The following is a 16,109-nucleotide window of genomic DNA, read 5'->3' as shown; positions in this document are numbered from 1 at the left end:
GTGTCTATGTATGCGTGTGTGTTTGTTAGTGTTTTCCTACTATTTCCTTCTCATAGTTTTGTTTTTGTTATAGTACATTCTTTTTTCTGCCTCAGCTTGTCAGCACGCCTCTTTGGCCGCACCTCCCATCCACCTCTCACCCGACCATCGCTTATTTGTCTACCTGCTTGCCTGCCTAGTAGTGGTGTGGTTGTGTTTTTGTTATTGTTTTTTTTTCGGTGTTGATTGCACAAAGCAGCTGTGCAAAAGCAAACCGAATTGGCAAAACAAACGTGCCGCATACTCATACACATACGCGTATGTGCGCTTAAAGCAAATCATTAAGCGTAAAAGCTAGTGAGTAAAATTGAGGAATTACTGCAGCTATCGTATTTTCAAAGCGATTGAAATCGAAAGGGATTTGTGGCATGTGGAATGTGTAATGTAGCCGAACCTACATATGAGCACACACGCGCTGTCATGTATGTACTGGCAAATGTCTGTCCGCAAACGTAATTTAATGCTGAAATTGAAGTTGAAATCGAAAATTCGATGATTGTCCATTTAAATTTCGATTAAGTTCGAAATGCGTATAAATTTGTAGTTGAATATATTTCATCAATAAGCTTTGAACCCTGTTATTGATGTTAGAGCGGCATGATATATGGCTCAGTTCAAGTTTAGTTGACAGTTATTATTTGGATATAAATTTGCTTGATGCGTTCAGATTACAAGGACCTGGCTGTTGTGGGAATACTATTTGTAGAATTCCAGTTTAATATCTGTCTCACTTTTTACTGAAAAGTAATGGCTTTTATAGGCAGTAAAAATATTTAAATTTATCTCATGTCAGTCTATTCAACATCTTTTCCAAGATACATATCGCCGAATCATAATCATGAATGCATTGGCTATGATCTTATGATAGTCCAAGGTTCTTATAATTTGAGCTAGTATTTTTACCCACATTTTCTAATCAATGCTGCTATAATCTAAATAACCTGCCAAATATACTGGATTAATCAGGTCAAGAGACAAACCGACCACCGTCTGATGTAAGTAATGTATAGTTTTGATCAACACACCCCTTCTAAAAATAATGTTCCATATGTGTACCAATATAGTTCTTGTCAAAAAAATATTTATAATTTGTAGACCGCTATCATACATATACAGCCAACTCGGAGTATTGAAGGTTTCACAGACAAAGCCCTAATTTAGTCAATTTAAAACTCTTTGCTATACCACACAAGTGGGATGATTTGCTAATTGAATAAATTAAGTCTTAATTGCGCAATTATTTGCAATCGTAAAAAATTGAAATATTTGTTTTGAAAATCAACCGTCAACTATGTATTTTCGCTGGAAAAGATCTAATGTTTTCAAATTATTTAATTTGTCCTTACTGATTCTAATGTAGAACACAAATGAAAAGCAAAAATAAAATAAAAAACTGTCAGTTGTCAACTGGAACTGAGTGTCTTATAACCGTTTCACACAGGAGCTAATTGATCAATTAACCGGCCTCTGCTCGATTTAAACGCTGATTATGATCGATTGTTATCGCTACACGACGGTAGATGTGGTTGCTAAAAATAGCAATTAGCTGATGAAACTTACCAACTTCTTATGATAAGCAAAAACAAAAATGTATGCCAGATGATCGGTTATCGAGTAGTCGGCGGTGACAAGGACAAAACTGGTTTCTCAATCAAAATTTTAATTAAACAATTAATTCGGCTGTGTGAAAATGCTATTAACCCTCCGTAAACACAAAATATATGTATGTATGTGATTGGCGTTGAACCGTTTAGCCGGTTATAGCCGAATCGATGAGAGCGCGCCACTCGTCTCTTTCCTTCGGCGCCAGTTGGATATCTCAAGTGTAACCAGGTCGCTCTCCACCTGATCCCTCCAACGGAGTGGAGGCCTTCCACTTCCTCAGCTTCCTCCGGCGGGTACTGCATCGAACACTTTCAGAGCTGGAGTGTTTTCGTCCATTCGGACAACATGACCTAGCCAGCGTAGAGGCTGTCTCTTTATTCGCTGAGCTATGTCAATGTCGTCGTATAGCTCGTACAGCTCATCGTTCCATCGTCTGCGGTATTCGCCGTTGCCAATGTTCTGAGGTCCATAAATCTAGCGCAAAATTTTCCTCTCGAAAACTCCTAGTGTCGTCTCATCTGATGTTGACATCGTCCAAGCTTCTGCACCATAAAGCAGGACGGGAATGATGACGGACTTGTAGAGTTTAGTTTTTGTTCGTCGAGAGAGGACTTAACTTTTCAATTGCCTACTCAGCCCAAAGTTGCACCTGTTGGCAAGAGTGATTCTGCGCTGGATTTCGAGGCTGACATTGTTGGTGTTGTTGATGCTGGTTCCAAAAAAAGTATCAATAAAGTACATTCTCCATTGTCAATTGGCACTGAGCGCCTAAGCTTTCTGTAAAAACCAAAGACTACTACTTAATTTAATTCTAATTGACTCAATTAAGGTAGATAATAGAACTTGTTTAATTAATTAGTTTTTTTTGTAAGCAATGCGGCCAAAAATATTTATTAATTTAGTATCGATGTAGGGAAGTTTTTGGAAGAGTTGTAAGCGTTTCAGACAGCTATTTAATTTAGTCAATTAGTAAATTGACTACACTAATATTAATATAATATAACGAAAACCTGCTAATTTATCTATTTCAAATCGAAAGTATTGATGTTCCTCTTCTCTTTGAAGCTCGCTCTTAATTCTACCATTATGTAGAGACTTATTTCTTTAAAGCGGAAACAAATTGATGATGATGAGCAGGTTATCTCCCGTTCTAGCAACCACATTTTTGTTTGAAACGGACAATGATATTGATGAATTTCACATGACTTTGACATAGCTTCACTGCATCTGTGTTGGCTTATTGCTTTGCTCAAAGAATTATATTGAATTTGGCTTAGAATATTAAGGACACAGCATGTCGACAGCCTGTCAAAATTCACCAATTTCCATCAAAACCATGTTAAAAGTAAAAAATAGCATAATTCATAAAAAATCAACAAAATATGTTCTTCTAACGGTTAATTTATTTCTCAACCGAAATTTACAACAAACCAATTTTTATTCTTTAATATTTTACATAGCCACCTTTGAGACGTGCTTCTTCTAAGAACCTCTTTATTGCTAGAAAATTGCACAAAAGCATGAAATCTGAACTTTCAATTGCTCTCCTGAGGTTTTGTGTGCGTATGTATGCACCTGCGGGAGCCAACCGAGCCGCAGCCACAGGTGCAAGTTTCAAAAAGATTGTAATTTAATTTTTCTTTCTTTTTTATTTATTTATTTTTTTCTTTGTAGTGAAGCAAATAATAAATAAAATGTTGTTGATATTAAAGCAAGAAAGTTTTCTTTTAAAGAATATGGAAAATAGAAAGGAGAATAAGTGTGTAAAGTTTTTGCACTATCGTTTGTATTTGTTATATGCTTTCTGCTAGTCAACAACAAACTGTCGGAGAATTTATGCGCATACAATATGGTTATTAAAATATGGATATTTTGATATTAAAAATTATTGCAAGCCTAGCAGTATGAAAGGAAACTGACATATTTGTTTGCTTTTGTGTTGGAGCTTACATTTTTCCTTGAAGGCGTTTTTAGAATATCAACTATATTAACATAAATGCAATATGAGAAATCAGTATGGATTACATAGAGTGGATAAAACGCCACAGAAACGAACTAATTCTAAGGTAGCTGATATACAATTGAACCTCCTTAACTCGAATCATCATAATCCACAAAAAAACTTCGAGTTAAAGAAACTTCGATTTATGGCAGATAATGTGTATGACTTCTATTGCCAACTCAAGAGTTCGAGTTATATAAAACTTCGAGTTCTAGAAGTACAACTGTATTTTCCGAAATTTCGATATCAACTTCTTGGAAATAATTTAGAGGTTTCTGATTGGCTGTCATAGAGGATATGATTGAATTTCTTACTCATATTCATATTTCCACATCAGTTCGAACTTTCATATAAAATTACCTTTCAAATTGGTATCGACTCGTAACCAGTGCTTCCACAAAGTTCAATGATAGCGACGGAATCTTATTGAATCGATTTGGCAAACATTTTAGGATACATTTATATGTATATCTATTTCCAAGCTTCATCCTTAGGTCCGGTCCTGATGTCATCCAAACAAAATCGTTGGATCTTCAAATGGTCAAATGATCTTCCATTTTAAAATACAGATTCTAGGTTGAATAATAATCCTCAATACATTAACAATCAAAGTCTTCCAAAGAAAGGGATCTATACCTGAGACTGCTACTAAATTTTCGTGAACTGTCTCAGATACCTTCTTTCTGAACTCTTAGCTAGAAACTGTGGTCTGAAAACCCATATCCTAGGCACAATTGATGTTCTCCGACCATGCCCGAACTGGAGCTCAAGTTGTTCTGATATTGAGACCAGCAAATGTTGTCTGGATGTACATTTTTGCCATAAGAATCTCTAACGGCCGCAAAATGCACTTTTACCTAATTTTACATGGATTGAAATTCAATAAAAATATGAAAATTTCTTGCAGGAATATTGTCGCATATAAAGTCTTCTGTAGATCGCAGTAAATTTCAGTCGAAACCCGTCTTTAGAGATACCAGTAATATCTTCCCTCGTTTTCGACTCGTGGAGATCTGCATTCTGCTTCAAGTCTTTGATAAGTTCTCTCTATAAAAGGAGTTCCATTTATCGGAAAATTGTTTCAAACGGTACACTTACTTTGATTTACCAACCAATCGTGATCCGATTGTTTGTTTGTTGTTCCAGAACGAATTACACAAAAAAATGTCTTAATGCTGGCAAGTTGACCATCCTTGACCGGATAAAAGTCCGGATCCGTTCCGATTACATAGACGCGACTGGCGTGGAAACGGATTAGGGTTGGTTGGTTTTGGTTAAATGTTTAAATATTTCATGTTGAAACATATTTTGTTGTAAGAAGGTCAACAGCAGTTTTACAATAACAAATATCAGAGATAAATTGTCGACAAAGTTTTTATGTGCAAACAAAAATAATTAAATTCCTATCAAGTTCAATTTAATAAAAAATTTTTATATATTTTTAATCGTAACTGCGCATTTCCTACATTTTTTTTTATATATATGTATGTATATTCATAACTTGTCACTTTTAACGCCCCATCACCTGTGCGCACTTTTTCACCGGAAGTACACTCAATATAAAACTAATAGCAATTTCTTCCGCTTCCTTTTTATTTCATACATGTACACATCCGCCTACCAACAACGTTATCTGCTGCTGCTGCCTACGACCAACTGCGCATCCTCCCTACTCCACCAAACAACAATTTAAACGAACAAATAAAAAAAAAATGGGGAAAAAGATGTGGCCAGGAGACACGTGTCATACCACGTATACTGCAATTACGCTCACATTGGATGAAATCGGAGAAGGAATCGATGCGCCTGATGGAGGCGGGCATCACCAAGGAGGTGATGAACGGTGCCATAGCGCAATTTTGTCTCGAAATCATCGCTAAACATGGCGAACCGGCGCCTCGTCTATGCAATAAGGATCCGCTGACGTTAAAGATGGGCTCCTACGTGATAGAACTGTTTCCAAATGTAATTATCGGTCGTTGTCGTTGTTTCGACACAACCTGACACGAACACACTTCTTAAACGCCTAGTACACACTCGACATGTCACTTAACTGTATACGTTCTCACTTCTCTTCCGCTCTTTTATTATTGTTTTTTTCTCGTTTCTTTTTTCTCTTTTATCTCATTTTTGGTTTTTTTTTCCACCGTCAATCGCTTGCCGCGGCGTCGTCTGCTTGTGTTGCAACATAATTTCGCTTTTAGGCGAAATTCCTGTTTATGGTGAGAGATGGGCGCGCCACAGTGCATTCAATCATCTCGCGCCATGTAACGATAACCGGCTTCGATTTGACCAGCTACCGGCAGTGTATGCGGAAGTGGAACTTCGCCATCGAAGTGATGCACAACCAATGCAAGGAGATCGGCAAGGAGCGTTGCATGATGGTGAGTACATATGTATATATGAAAAATATATATCTGTCTGAATGCATCCTCATAGTATAGCGTATAGTGTATAGTGTAGGAGGCGGCGTGCTTGCCAGCTCTCAAGTGCTTACAAATGGCGGAGGTTTGGCAGCAACGTCACTCATTGATTGATTGAAACGTGTAGCATATTGACAAATACGACGAGCAGCGAATAACGTATAACGGCAAAAAGCTACACGCCAAACAGTTGTCAGTGAAATACGTGTGTATAAAAAAATCTAGTGTAAAATAAATTTGTAAAAATCTACCGTTATTTTTGTGCTTTGTTGCCGCAATGCACTAGCTGACTGGCTGGTTTTAGTGATTTCACATTTCACCGTTTTCATTAAAGAAAAAATTTAACATTTTAATTTTCAATTCGCATTTTCCATTTGATTGATGACTTAATGGTTTAGTCGTTTGTTGTTGTGTTTGCAAATGCGAAAATGCTTTAACCGCATTTATCATTACAATAGCGTGCGAGTTCGTGCATAAAAACAACAATTGTACTCGTATTTTTCACATATCATTGGCTCGTTTAATTGAATTAAAATTCAAATCGCACGGTTTTTCATGTTTTTTTCATGTGTTTACATTGCAGCTAGTGTCAATAATGTATATGCTTTGTTTTTGTTTTTGTTATTGCGATTTTTCAGGTTTACTATGAACAATTGGTTCTGCATCCCGAGGAGTGGATGCGAAAAATATTGAAATTCCTGGATGTGCCATGGAATGATGCGGTGCTGCATCACGAGGAGTTCATCAACAAACCAAATGGTGTGCCGCTCTCCAAGTAAGTGTGTGCTAATTTCTATTATTATCTACAATTGAAAGTTGTTTTTTGGTCCGGTAGTTGTATCTGAAGCGCAAAAAATATATTTAGATGAAGGTTTTATTAGTATAATCGGTTCAAGTTACGGATATTTTGTTGAGGGAATTATTATTCTTATAGTTATTAGGGCAACAACTTTGCTTCCGCCGTTTTCCAATAGATGCCTCTAGGGTCAAGCACTGGTCTATTAAATCGATTAAATCGTTTTATATCGATCATGGACATTTGTGTCAACATTAACCCAACAAAATATTTGTAGAGATCTGTTTGCATCCCAAACTTATGCTCAACTGAAAATGTCACTTTTTGAGACGAATGCTCGACATTTGCGGGAAATTTTGCTTTTCTTTTTTACGAAGTATTTTAAGACTATCAGAAATCGGTTAAAGCGTTTGATATCAATACCATATATTCCCCAAGGATGGCTTTATTTCTTTAAGGGGATATACCAGTGTAACACATAAAAAATTAGGCGATTTTTTAAAAGGAGGTACTTGATCGAATGTTTCGTAGTTTTTTGGACATAATAAGGTATATTTTCAGCTTTATTTTAAGATTTTTTTTTTCCACAAAAATATTGAAAAATAACGCAGTTATGGGCAGTCTTGGGAGGTGCAAAAAAAAAGTTCCCCAACTGTTGACATGACTCCGGCCAAATGAGTAGCTGAGACAAAAAACTTCAAAGAGATTATTAAAGCTGAAGGTATTTCCTATACAATGATCTATGATTATTGAAAAATATCAAAAATTAACAAAATGGCAATTTTCAACAAATCTAAAAGATTGTAGATTATTGTATAGTAAATACATATATTCAAGAATATTCAGTTTAAATTTGACGCCGATTGGTCAGTTTCTCGTTGAGTTATTATGTCAGCAGTTTTCAAAAATATCGTTTCGAGAAAAACGCGTTTAAAATTTCGACTACAGCCATATGCCATCTTTTTCCACTGCTCCACTGGAAAACTACCATCTTTTCACATGACTGAACCACAATCTAAAGAGTTTTGTCATTGAGAGCGCTACAAAGGAGGTATGGAACTCGGTTTCTTTTGCATGGCCACCACGAGCACGCTTGCAGAAGACCAGATGCTGAACCCAACTTTGGACGGTTTTCAAGCATGAATAGGCCGATATTGCTGCAATTTCACGTTCGCTACTCGTACGAAGTTCATCAATTGTCGCTGGCTTGGTGGCATAAATCATAGACTTGACGTAGCCCCACAGAAAGTAGTTTAACAGAGCCAAATAGCTCGACCGAGGCGGCCAATTGATTGGTGAGAATAATGAGATAACACGTTCATCTTGGTTTTAAATAATTCGATTGTGACATTCGCTGAGGGTCTTTTGACACCGTCCTCTTGGAACCACATATTGTCCAAGTCCATTTCATCCAATTCGGGCCAAAAATATTCGGTTATCATTGAGCGGTAGCGATTCCCGTTCACAGTAACAGGCCGGTCTTGATCATCATGGAAGAAGTACGGCCCAATGACGCCGCCGGCCCATAAACCACATCAAATCGTAGATTTTTCGGAACGCAATGCTGACTCATGGAGGTGTGGATTGTTGCCTGATCAATAACGCATATTTTGTTTATTAACGAAGCCATTCAGCCAGAAATGAGCCTCATAGCTGAAGACGATTTTTCGATGAAAAAACGGATAATTTTCATGCTGTTGCTCAGCCCAATTCACGAACATACGACGATTCTGGTAGTCAAGCGGCTTCAGTTCTTACGTTAATTTGATCTTGATTCGATGTCACAGAGATGCCCAACGCTTGAAAACGACGTGTGAGAGACTGATTTGGGTCTTCCTCAATTGCTGTGCTAGCATATTGTACAGTGCATTTTGAACTTTTGTTGCGTCCTCTTGAGAAACCCTTTATAAAGTCTGTATGATTTTGTACAACTAAACTTACAACTTACCCACCAATCACGGTTAGATCATCGAAAAAACTTTTGCCGGATAAAATCCGTGTCAATTCCAAAAACGTAGAACTAGTTGTAGAGGAAATTTTTCCTGGGCCTCCTGTTAGATAATCACGATGACAACCGATCTTGCGCTTTTCCCTTTAGTCAAGGGGATCATATGAAGTTCTGGAACTAATTGAATCGTTTTAAAATTCATTGGATACTGATATTATTGCTATAATAAAATAAACGTGAGTAGTTTATAGTATTCCTGTAGTATATATATTATTGAGGTGTATCGGAACCATCTTCGTAGATCTCTGTAATAAATAAATACTGTAAGGTTCTTATCGACGTTTTGCTCGATTCTTTGATTAAGGAGATCTATTGAATGGTGAACATCTAAAGTATGCTATCAACTAAAAGTATACCAAAAATTAAAAGCTGGTGATTTTCACAAGGGTGTTTCGCCTAAAAGTATACTTTGAAAATATACTTTTTTTTTCTGTCAACTTTTATCGCTTATAGTTTAGGTCTTTCAGTTCTTTTAAAATATATTACTTATAATTCTCAGCGCAAAGCTCCAAAATTACTTATTTCCATTATATTCAGATTTCTAGTAATTATTTTTTTATTATTTCTTGTCTATTTTTCATAATCACATATAAATTTAATTTAAAAAAATCTTTATTCTAATCTCTTTGCAGAGTCGAGCGCTCCTCGGATCAAGTTATCAAACCGGTGAATTTGGAAGCGCTCTCCAAATGGGTAGGCAATATACCCGAAAATGTGGTACGTGATATGGCCGACATTGCGCCCATGTTATCGGTGCTCGGTTACGATCCGTATGCGAATCCACCGGATTATGGTAAGCCAGATGCTTGGGTACAGGACAATACTTTTAAGGTATGTGCGCCACAGTCCTTTCGCCAAACTCTGTCTGTTAACGTGTTTTGTGTGTTTAGTTCTTTTGGCTACGTGTTTTTTTTCATTATTGCAACAACAACAACAAAAAAATGTTATACAAATAATTCGTTCCGTATTGATTTTGTTTATGAAGTTTTCATCTGTTTTGTAGCACTCATTTTACGCATATATTGAACCACTTAATTTAGTTCCCATCATCAAAAAGCAAAAAAAAAACAGAAAAAAATCGAAAATGAAGGTTCGTTTCAAGTTGTGCACTTGCTGATAGACTTGTTACACATACCCGCACATAGTCTGTCGGCACAGCTCAGCTTTGAGTTGACTGACAGCGTTCAGAGCTGTCTGTCTCTTTGTGTGTGCCCTGCGCTCTGCCATTTGTCAATTTATTATTATTATTTGTGATTCGTGATTACAAATTGCACATAAACTCCTTAATTCGTTTATTTATTTACTCACATACTACACACACATATATAATGCATACTCGTTTACATTTATATTTTTTTTGGTTTATTTCCAGTCCATTAAATATGAAACTGTTTCTTATACTGAATAAAATTACACATAAACCTTCCACCCACAACCGCACACATATGTAGTAAAATATCCTCGTAATTCCTCAAATAGATAACCAGTAAGAATAATTGTATGTTAACACACATACATACCTACAATAATTTCGATTTCACATAACTGCCGTTGTGTGTGTTTGTGTGCGCGCGAGGATGTGCTTAGCGCTATATTTGCCAAAGCTTTGTTGCTAGTCTTCATCTACGAAACGCTGCTTTAATATCTTTCAGTTATATTTATTGCATGAAAAGCCGCTCACACCCCCTCGCCACACACACACACATAGTTACGCGCATACTCCCATCCCACAATCATTCGCACTCTCGCCCATTCATATTTAATTGGTGTATTATTTTGCAAATAAAGCTGCTTTCTATATTCTATATACTGATGCTTAGTGGCATCTCGAGTTAATCGAAAATTTAACATACGAGCATCAAATATTCATGTGTCTGTTTGCGGCTGAAAAAGGCGTTCGGCACAATTACTGTTAGGTCTTTGTTTTATATTTATTTCATCAATTATATAGTTCATTGATTGATACCAGACAGTTGTGGTTTTTGTTCTGTTGCTTTTTTGAGGTTAGACGAGACTGTGTATGTACTAAGCTTATACTATATAACATAACTTCTCAAATGAAAGAATATACAATGTAGAAAGGTTTTAATATATTTTTTAAATGTAAAACAAGATTTTTATATTTTTTAATTTTGATTACCATGAGCTTTTAACCTTAGAACCGTGACATGGCTATACAACTTAATCTCGTGACTTGGGCACTCAATGGCCAGTAATGTATTTTGCGATCTTAGCAGTTTTGCAGGTTTCACACAGCCGTTTCAAAGTATTTTTCTGTGGCAAGAAAAGAAAATAGTAAAAAATATTTGAAATGAACTAAAATTAAATTAAAATAAATTATGAAAGCCTACCTGTACAGTTGGAAGCGAGCTCGTCACTGCAGGAACCCGTTTGAAATTTATCAAGTTCATTGCAATTGTAGTTGAAAAATTAATTCTTGTTTTGCATCGGTTTTGTAATTGCTTCTGCGCAAGCTCCGATGCTAATTCCGCTGACGTTTTTCAGTTTGGCTTGGTTTTGACCACCATCCTTGTTCATTGTTCCTTCCCTGACCACAATACTTTTCTCCACTATTACCCTCAATAGCTGTATTTGACAAATCAAATCTGCTTTGGTCAGGGTCCATATATACAGCAGCCTACTCCTGGACTACTCCTACTCCTACTCCTACGTGGATCTCTAATGGGCTCAGCATTATCATTTCCAAAGTCCGATTGGTCACTGGGTATCGATTCGTGGTCACCACCAAATTTAGGTTCTCTTCCACCATCATCATCATCGCTATTATTAGCATTCCAATAATTTAAAATATTCTCCTCTTCTTCTTCCGTCAATTGACGAGGTAAGTTGGCCAAATAAAACGCCAATTCTTCACTCATTTCAAAAAAATAGATTTGATTCAACTGTTCACTCGAAAATTTTACGCGAAACTAATTAGAAATGCACAATAATCACCATAACCGTTAGAAAATTACGCCTCTTCATACAAAATATTTGAAGAAATTCTATGGGCACTGAGTGCCCCAAGTCACGTATAGCGTACTCACCATATAAAATGCCGTTACGTTCTTATTATACGAGCTATGTACTTAAAACTTTTGTCAACTTATAACTAATATTATAGTTTATCACTATGCTGAAATTTGGTTAAATTGGACTGCCCAATCCCCAGAAATTAAATATCAAAAATGAGATAGACCACTGAGTGCAACCGTGAGTCTAAGGTTAAACGATAATTTTCGATAATTTTATACGCGAGATCTACTTATATATCGGTGATTCGAAACCTATGTTTCTCCACTCATAAAATCGTTTAATTATGGTCAATGAATTTACTTAACATTGTAGGACGTTCTAGTCAGTCTGAACTAAAACCTACTCTAAGTGTTTACCATATTATACTTAGTTGCAGTATTATAATCTCTCAACAAAACTGGGTCATCTTAAAAATGAATTAAATTTGTTTCTTAAGATTGGCATTATCTACTTTTAGCAGTAGTTTCTTATCTCATAAAATTTTGGGAACAACATTAACTGAAATTGGTGTTAAATTTATTATAATTAATAATTTATTGTTATTGCTGTTTCTAATTTACTACTTTATAGTACATTATGTCAAAATTCTCAAATTGCTCTCTGTCTTTAGGCAAACTTTGTTTATCTGTTAATATTTTTATTAAATTTATTTCATATTTTTTACTTAACGTCGTTTTTTTTTGTTGTGATTTTGAATTATTCTCCACTTTATAAAAAAATATTTTTTCAATTTATTTTTTATTTAAAATATTTAATTTTTTTTATTTTTACACAAATATTATTTCAAAGGGTTTTGTTTTTTCTTTCTATATCGTTTTTCAATTGTCCATATTTTTTGTTTAATTTAGTAAATTTAATTTTTTTTCTTAAATGTTTCTGCAATGTTAACATTTATTGCTTTTGTTATTTAATAGTAGTGTTTGTTATCTCTCGCCTTTTATTCAATTTAATATATTTTTTTTGTTTGTTTCTGTTTTTAATACTTTAATTTGCTGTTATTAAATGGATTATTATTTTTTGTATGTCAAAATTATTTATCTGAATGTGGGCCATAAAATATTTGTATTTTTTAGTGTATCCTTTTGGTAATTAAACTGTCGCAAAGTGTCACGTTTAGTTCACCTGAAGGTTGTTTGTAACACCCAAAATTAATCAAAAAACATACAGTGTTTATACATACATATATTATAAGTCAAAAATATCGAAATTGGACCGAAACGAATTGGTTTCCTTATGGCTCTCTCTCCGTCCATCTGTCTGTTCATGCAAGCGATAACTTAAAGGTTGTAATCTTATAACTTTAAGTAACATTTGTAAGAACTTGATAAACATTTATACCCAGGTATCACTCGAAAGCGGTTGGTATATTAAATAGACTAAAAAATATACCACCGTCATTAAAACTCCACTTACCACTATCAAATACTCAAATTAACTACATATGTTGGTTCACGTCAAGTGCAAGTAATGTTCCTGGTTATGATCAAAGAGCACCTGAAATCGTTCCGTACCCACTTTCTATAGCTCGCATACACTAAACTTGAGGATATTATAGTCTCTGATGAACTTATACAGCATATATCGTTTAACAAGTGATATATATCAATGGGCATTAAGTGGGTGTTTTTCAAGGCATAATATGGTTCGGTACTGAAAATCGATGAAATCGATCCATACTTCCTCCGACGCACCATATAATAGAAAGACTGCGACTTCTCTGGTTGGTATCAGATTGTATATTTCGGTCAGAGTGGATGATGTCTCAATAAAATTAAATAAAAATGTGATTTCATTTCAAACCAGTCGTTTCTCCCAGCACTAATGTGTGGAATATAATGACTTAAAACAGATTTTACACATTCAATATGTATTTGGGATATTACTGCATCTTATTCCGTTGGAACAATTCATCTTATTCAGTAAGAAATTATTTTAATACCGAAAATCAGGATGACTAGTAGAGTTGAAACAAGTTAAGCTATGAAAGCAAAATTTGGTACAAAGGATCGCTCTAGGAAGGGGCATATTTGGATGTAATTTTTTTTGGGAAAGTGGGCTCATGCCTTTATTAAGTTTTTTGTACATATCTCGTAAACGACTAAAGCTATTTCAACGAAACTCTCAGGAGTCGTTTGCTTCAAGCAGCTCTTATAAAGGCTAAAAATGGAGGAAATCGAATTATAACCACGCCCTCCTTCCATACAAAGATTATGTTAAAAATTACTAAAAATGCTTTAATTCAGTAAAGGAAAACACCAGAAATCTTTAATTTTATTATAAAAATTATACAGAAGAGCTGCACTCAAATTGGTATACAAAATCTTAAATGGGCGTGGTTCCGCCCACTTATGGGTCAAAAACCATATCTCAGAAACAATACGACTAATTTCAATGAAATTCGGTTTATAATATTTTCCTTGCATCCCAATGATATGTTGTGAGTATAGGCCATATCGGTTCACAACCACGCCTACTTCCCATATACCAGAACTTTGAAGTCGGTCTGAATAGTTTACTTTACAATATATAAAGTTAGTACTAGTGAAGATATCGGAGCAGAACTTCGCTGAAATATTGTAGATAAAGATTGCCATCACCCTTCTAAAAATCGTCGAAATCGGTTCTTAAGTCGAATATGACCCTATCGGACCCTATATATCGAACATGAGGACCTCGGTGCTTCGAATTACTTTTTTTTACCAAAAATATTATTAAGTCTCTTAGATATTTTGAACAAATTTAGATGGAACGTAGCTCCGATAAACCTAATATTAGGGGTTTCAAACCTTCAATGGACTTTATACCATATATATGCCGAATATATAGCTCAAATTGTGTGTTATATTAATAAAATTAAATAAATAAATTCGCAGGGTATAAAATGTTCGGTCGCACCCGAACTTAGCACTCCCTTACTTGTTTTATTTTATTTTTTTATTTAAATCTTTTATTATTATTTCCATTGTTAGGCTGCATTTGTTGCTTTAGCTATTATCTCAAAAGTAAAATTCTCTTCCGAGAGCATTCCAACTCAGTTGGAGCTTTGATGTGTAGCTTTGAGGTCCACTTGTATAGATTTTATTGCCGTTGAAATTATCGAAATATCTTTAGCGCTATGTTATGTGTAAGTCCATATGTTTGTTTAGGCTGCTAGTTAAAGCAAATGTGCACTCATTAGTATTGAGTTATTTGGTGTGTGTGTTTTCAATTTGCCAACTGTCAATAGCTGTTCGCGCGCACATTTATAAGTCCATGTGTATATGTACATGTATTTGTGTTAAGGATTAATTCTACGTTGCCTTCCCCATCCGCCTGCCACCAAACAGTGGATGTTGTGGTAGTTTGCACGCTTACAGCTTTATATTTAACCAATTCAATCATGCATTTACATACTCATTCACCTACTCACATGCACGCATACCAACAAACACATACATTCATTCATAAGCTGCTCAATACATGCAGACATACAGACATACAGACGCACATACGAGCTGATCACTTATGCATACATATACTATTTATATAACGATTAATCTTATTGAACTTTGCATAAGCTATGCAGCATTTACATATGTGCGTTTGTATGCATGTGTGTGTATGTATTTGACTGTAGCATATCTTAAGGGGTGTCGGCGCACTGTTTGCTCACTGCCTAACTGTACTCTATACTTTCATACGCACTTTGACTAACAATTCACTAATAGTTTTTTGAAAAAAAAAAAAAAAAAATGTTTCTAAATTATTGTTCTTGTTTTTTTTGGAATTTCGGTGTTCTTTCTTTGGTTTTGGTTTTTGGCTTTGGCTTTCGGCTTTGTTTGCTTACAATTTGCTAACATTTAGCAATGTATACGATATTGATTTGGATTTTCACATAAATTTTTTTATTCTTTGTGCTGCGTTTAAACAAAAAAAAAAAACAACAACAAAAAACGCGTGCATTATACAACAACAATTAGGTAAAGGCCAACCAGCAACTATGGGAAAATAAGGCGCGCAACGAGCTGCATCTGGTGCAACATCAAGTGCCCAAGGAGCCCAAATCGCAGGAGGTGGACGATAGGAATAACAACAACAACAACAATAACAACAATCAACACAGACGCTACATAAGCACGAACAACAATAACAATAACAACAACAATGAGAATAATAACCGAAACGATAACGCCAACCAAGCGGTTATGGACTATGAGGATG

General features: G+C 35.3%; 1 protein-coding gene across 5 annotated transcripts in view; it reads left to right on the top strand.

Annotated features, from left to right (window-relative positions):
* LOC105213764 (protein-tyrosine sulfotransferase) overlaps positions 1 to 16,109 on the top strand; it is a 142,131-nt gene that overhangs the window by 19,484 nt on the left and 106,538 nt on the right. The window contains exons 3-8 of one of the 5 annotated variants that reach the window (XR_008471156.1): positions 5,371 to 5,611; positions 5,851 to 6,030; positions 6,708 to 6,844; positions 9,506 to 9,704; positions 10,246 to 10,359; positions 15,869 to 15,993. Coding sequence is in view for 3 of the 5 variants with exons in the window: in XM_054230458.1 (XP_054086433.1) it covers positions 5,371 to 5,611; positions 5,851 to 6,030; positions 6,708 to 6,844; positions 9,506 to 9,704; positions 15,869 to 16,109 (998 nt within the window). In the remaining 2 variants the exon portion in view is untranslated. Of the gene's footprint in view, positions 1 to 5,370; positions 5,612 to 5,850; positions 6,031 to 6,707; positions 6,845 to 9,505; positions 9,705 to 10,245; positions 10,360 to 15,868 lie in introns of those variants that run through there. The other 4 variants (XM_054230458.1, XM_054230459.1, XM_054230460.1 and 1 more) reach the window with 4 other exon arrangements.

This window comes from Zeugodacus cucurbitae, chromosome 5, assembly GCF_028554725.1.
Source record: "Zeugodacus cucurbitae isolate PBARC_wt_2022May chromosome 5, idZeuCucr1.2, whole genome shotgun sequence".
Taxonomy (NCBI): Eukaryota; Metazoa; Arthropoda; class Insecta; order Diptera; family Tephritidae; genus Zeugodacus; species Zeugodacus cucurbitae.
This window is presented reverse-complemented; position numbering and strand designations above follow the sequence as displayed.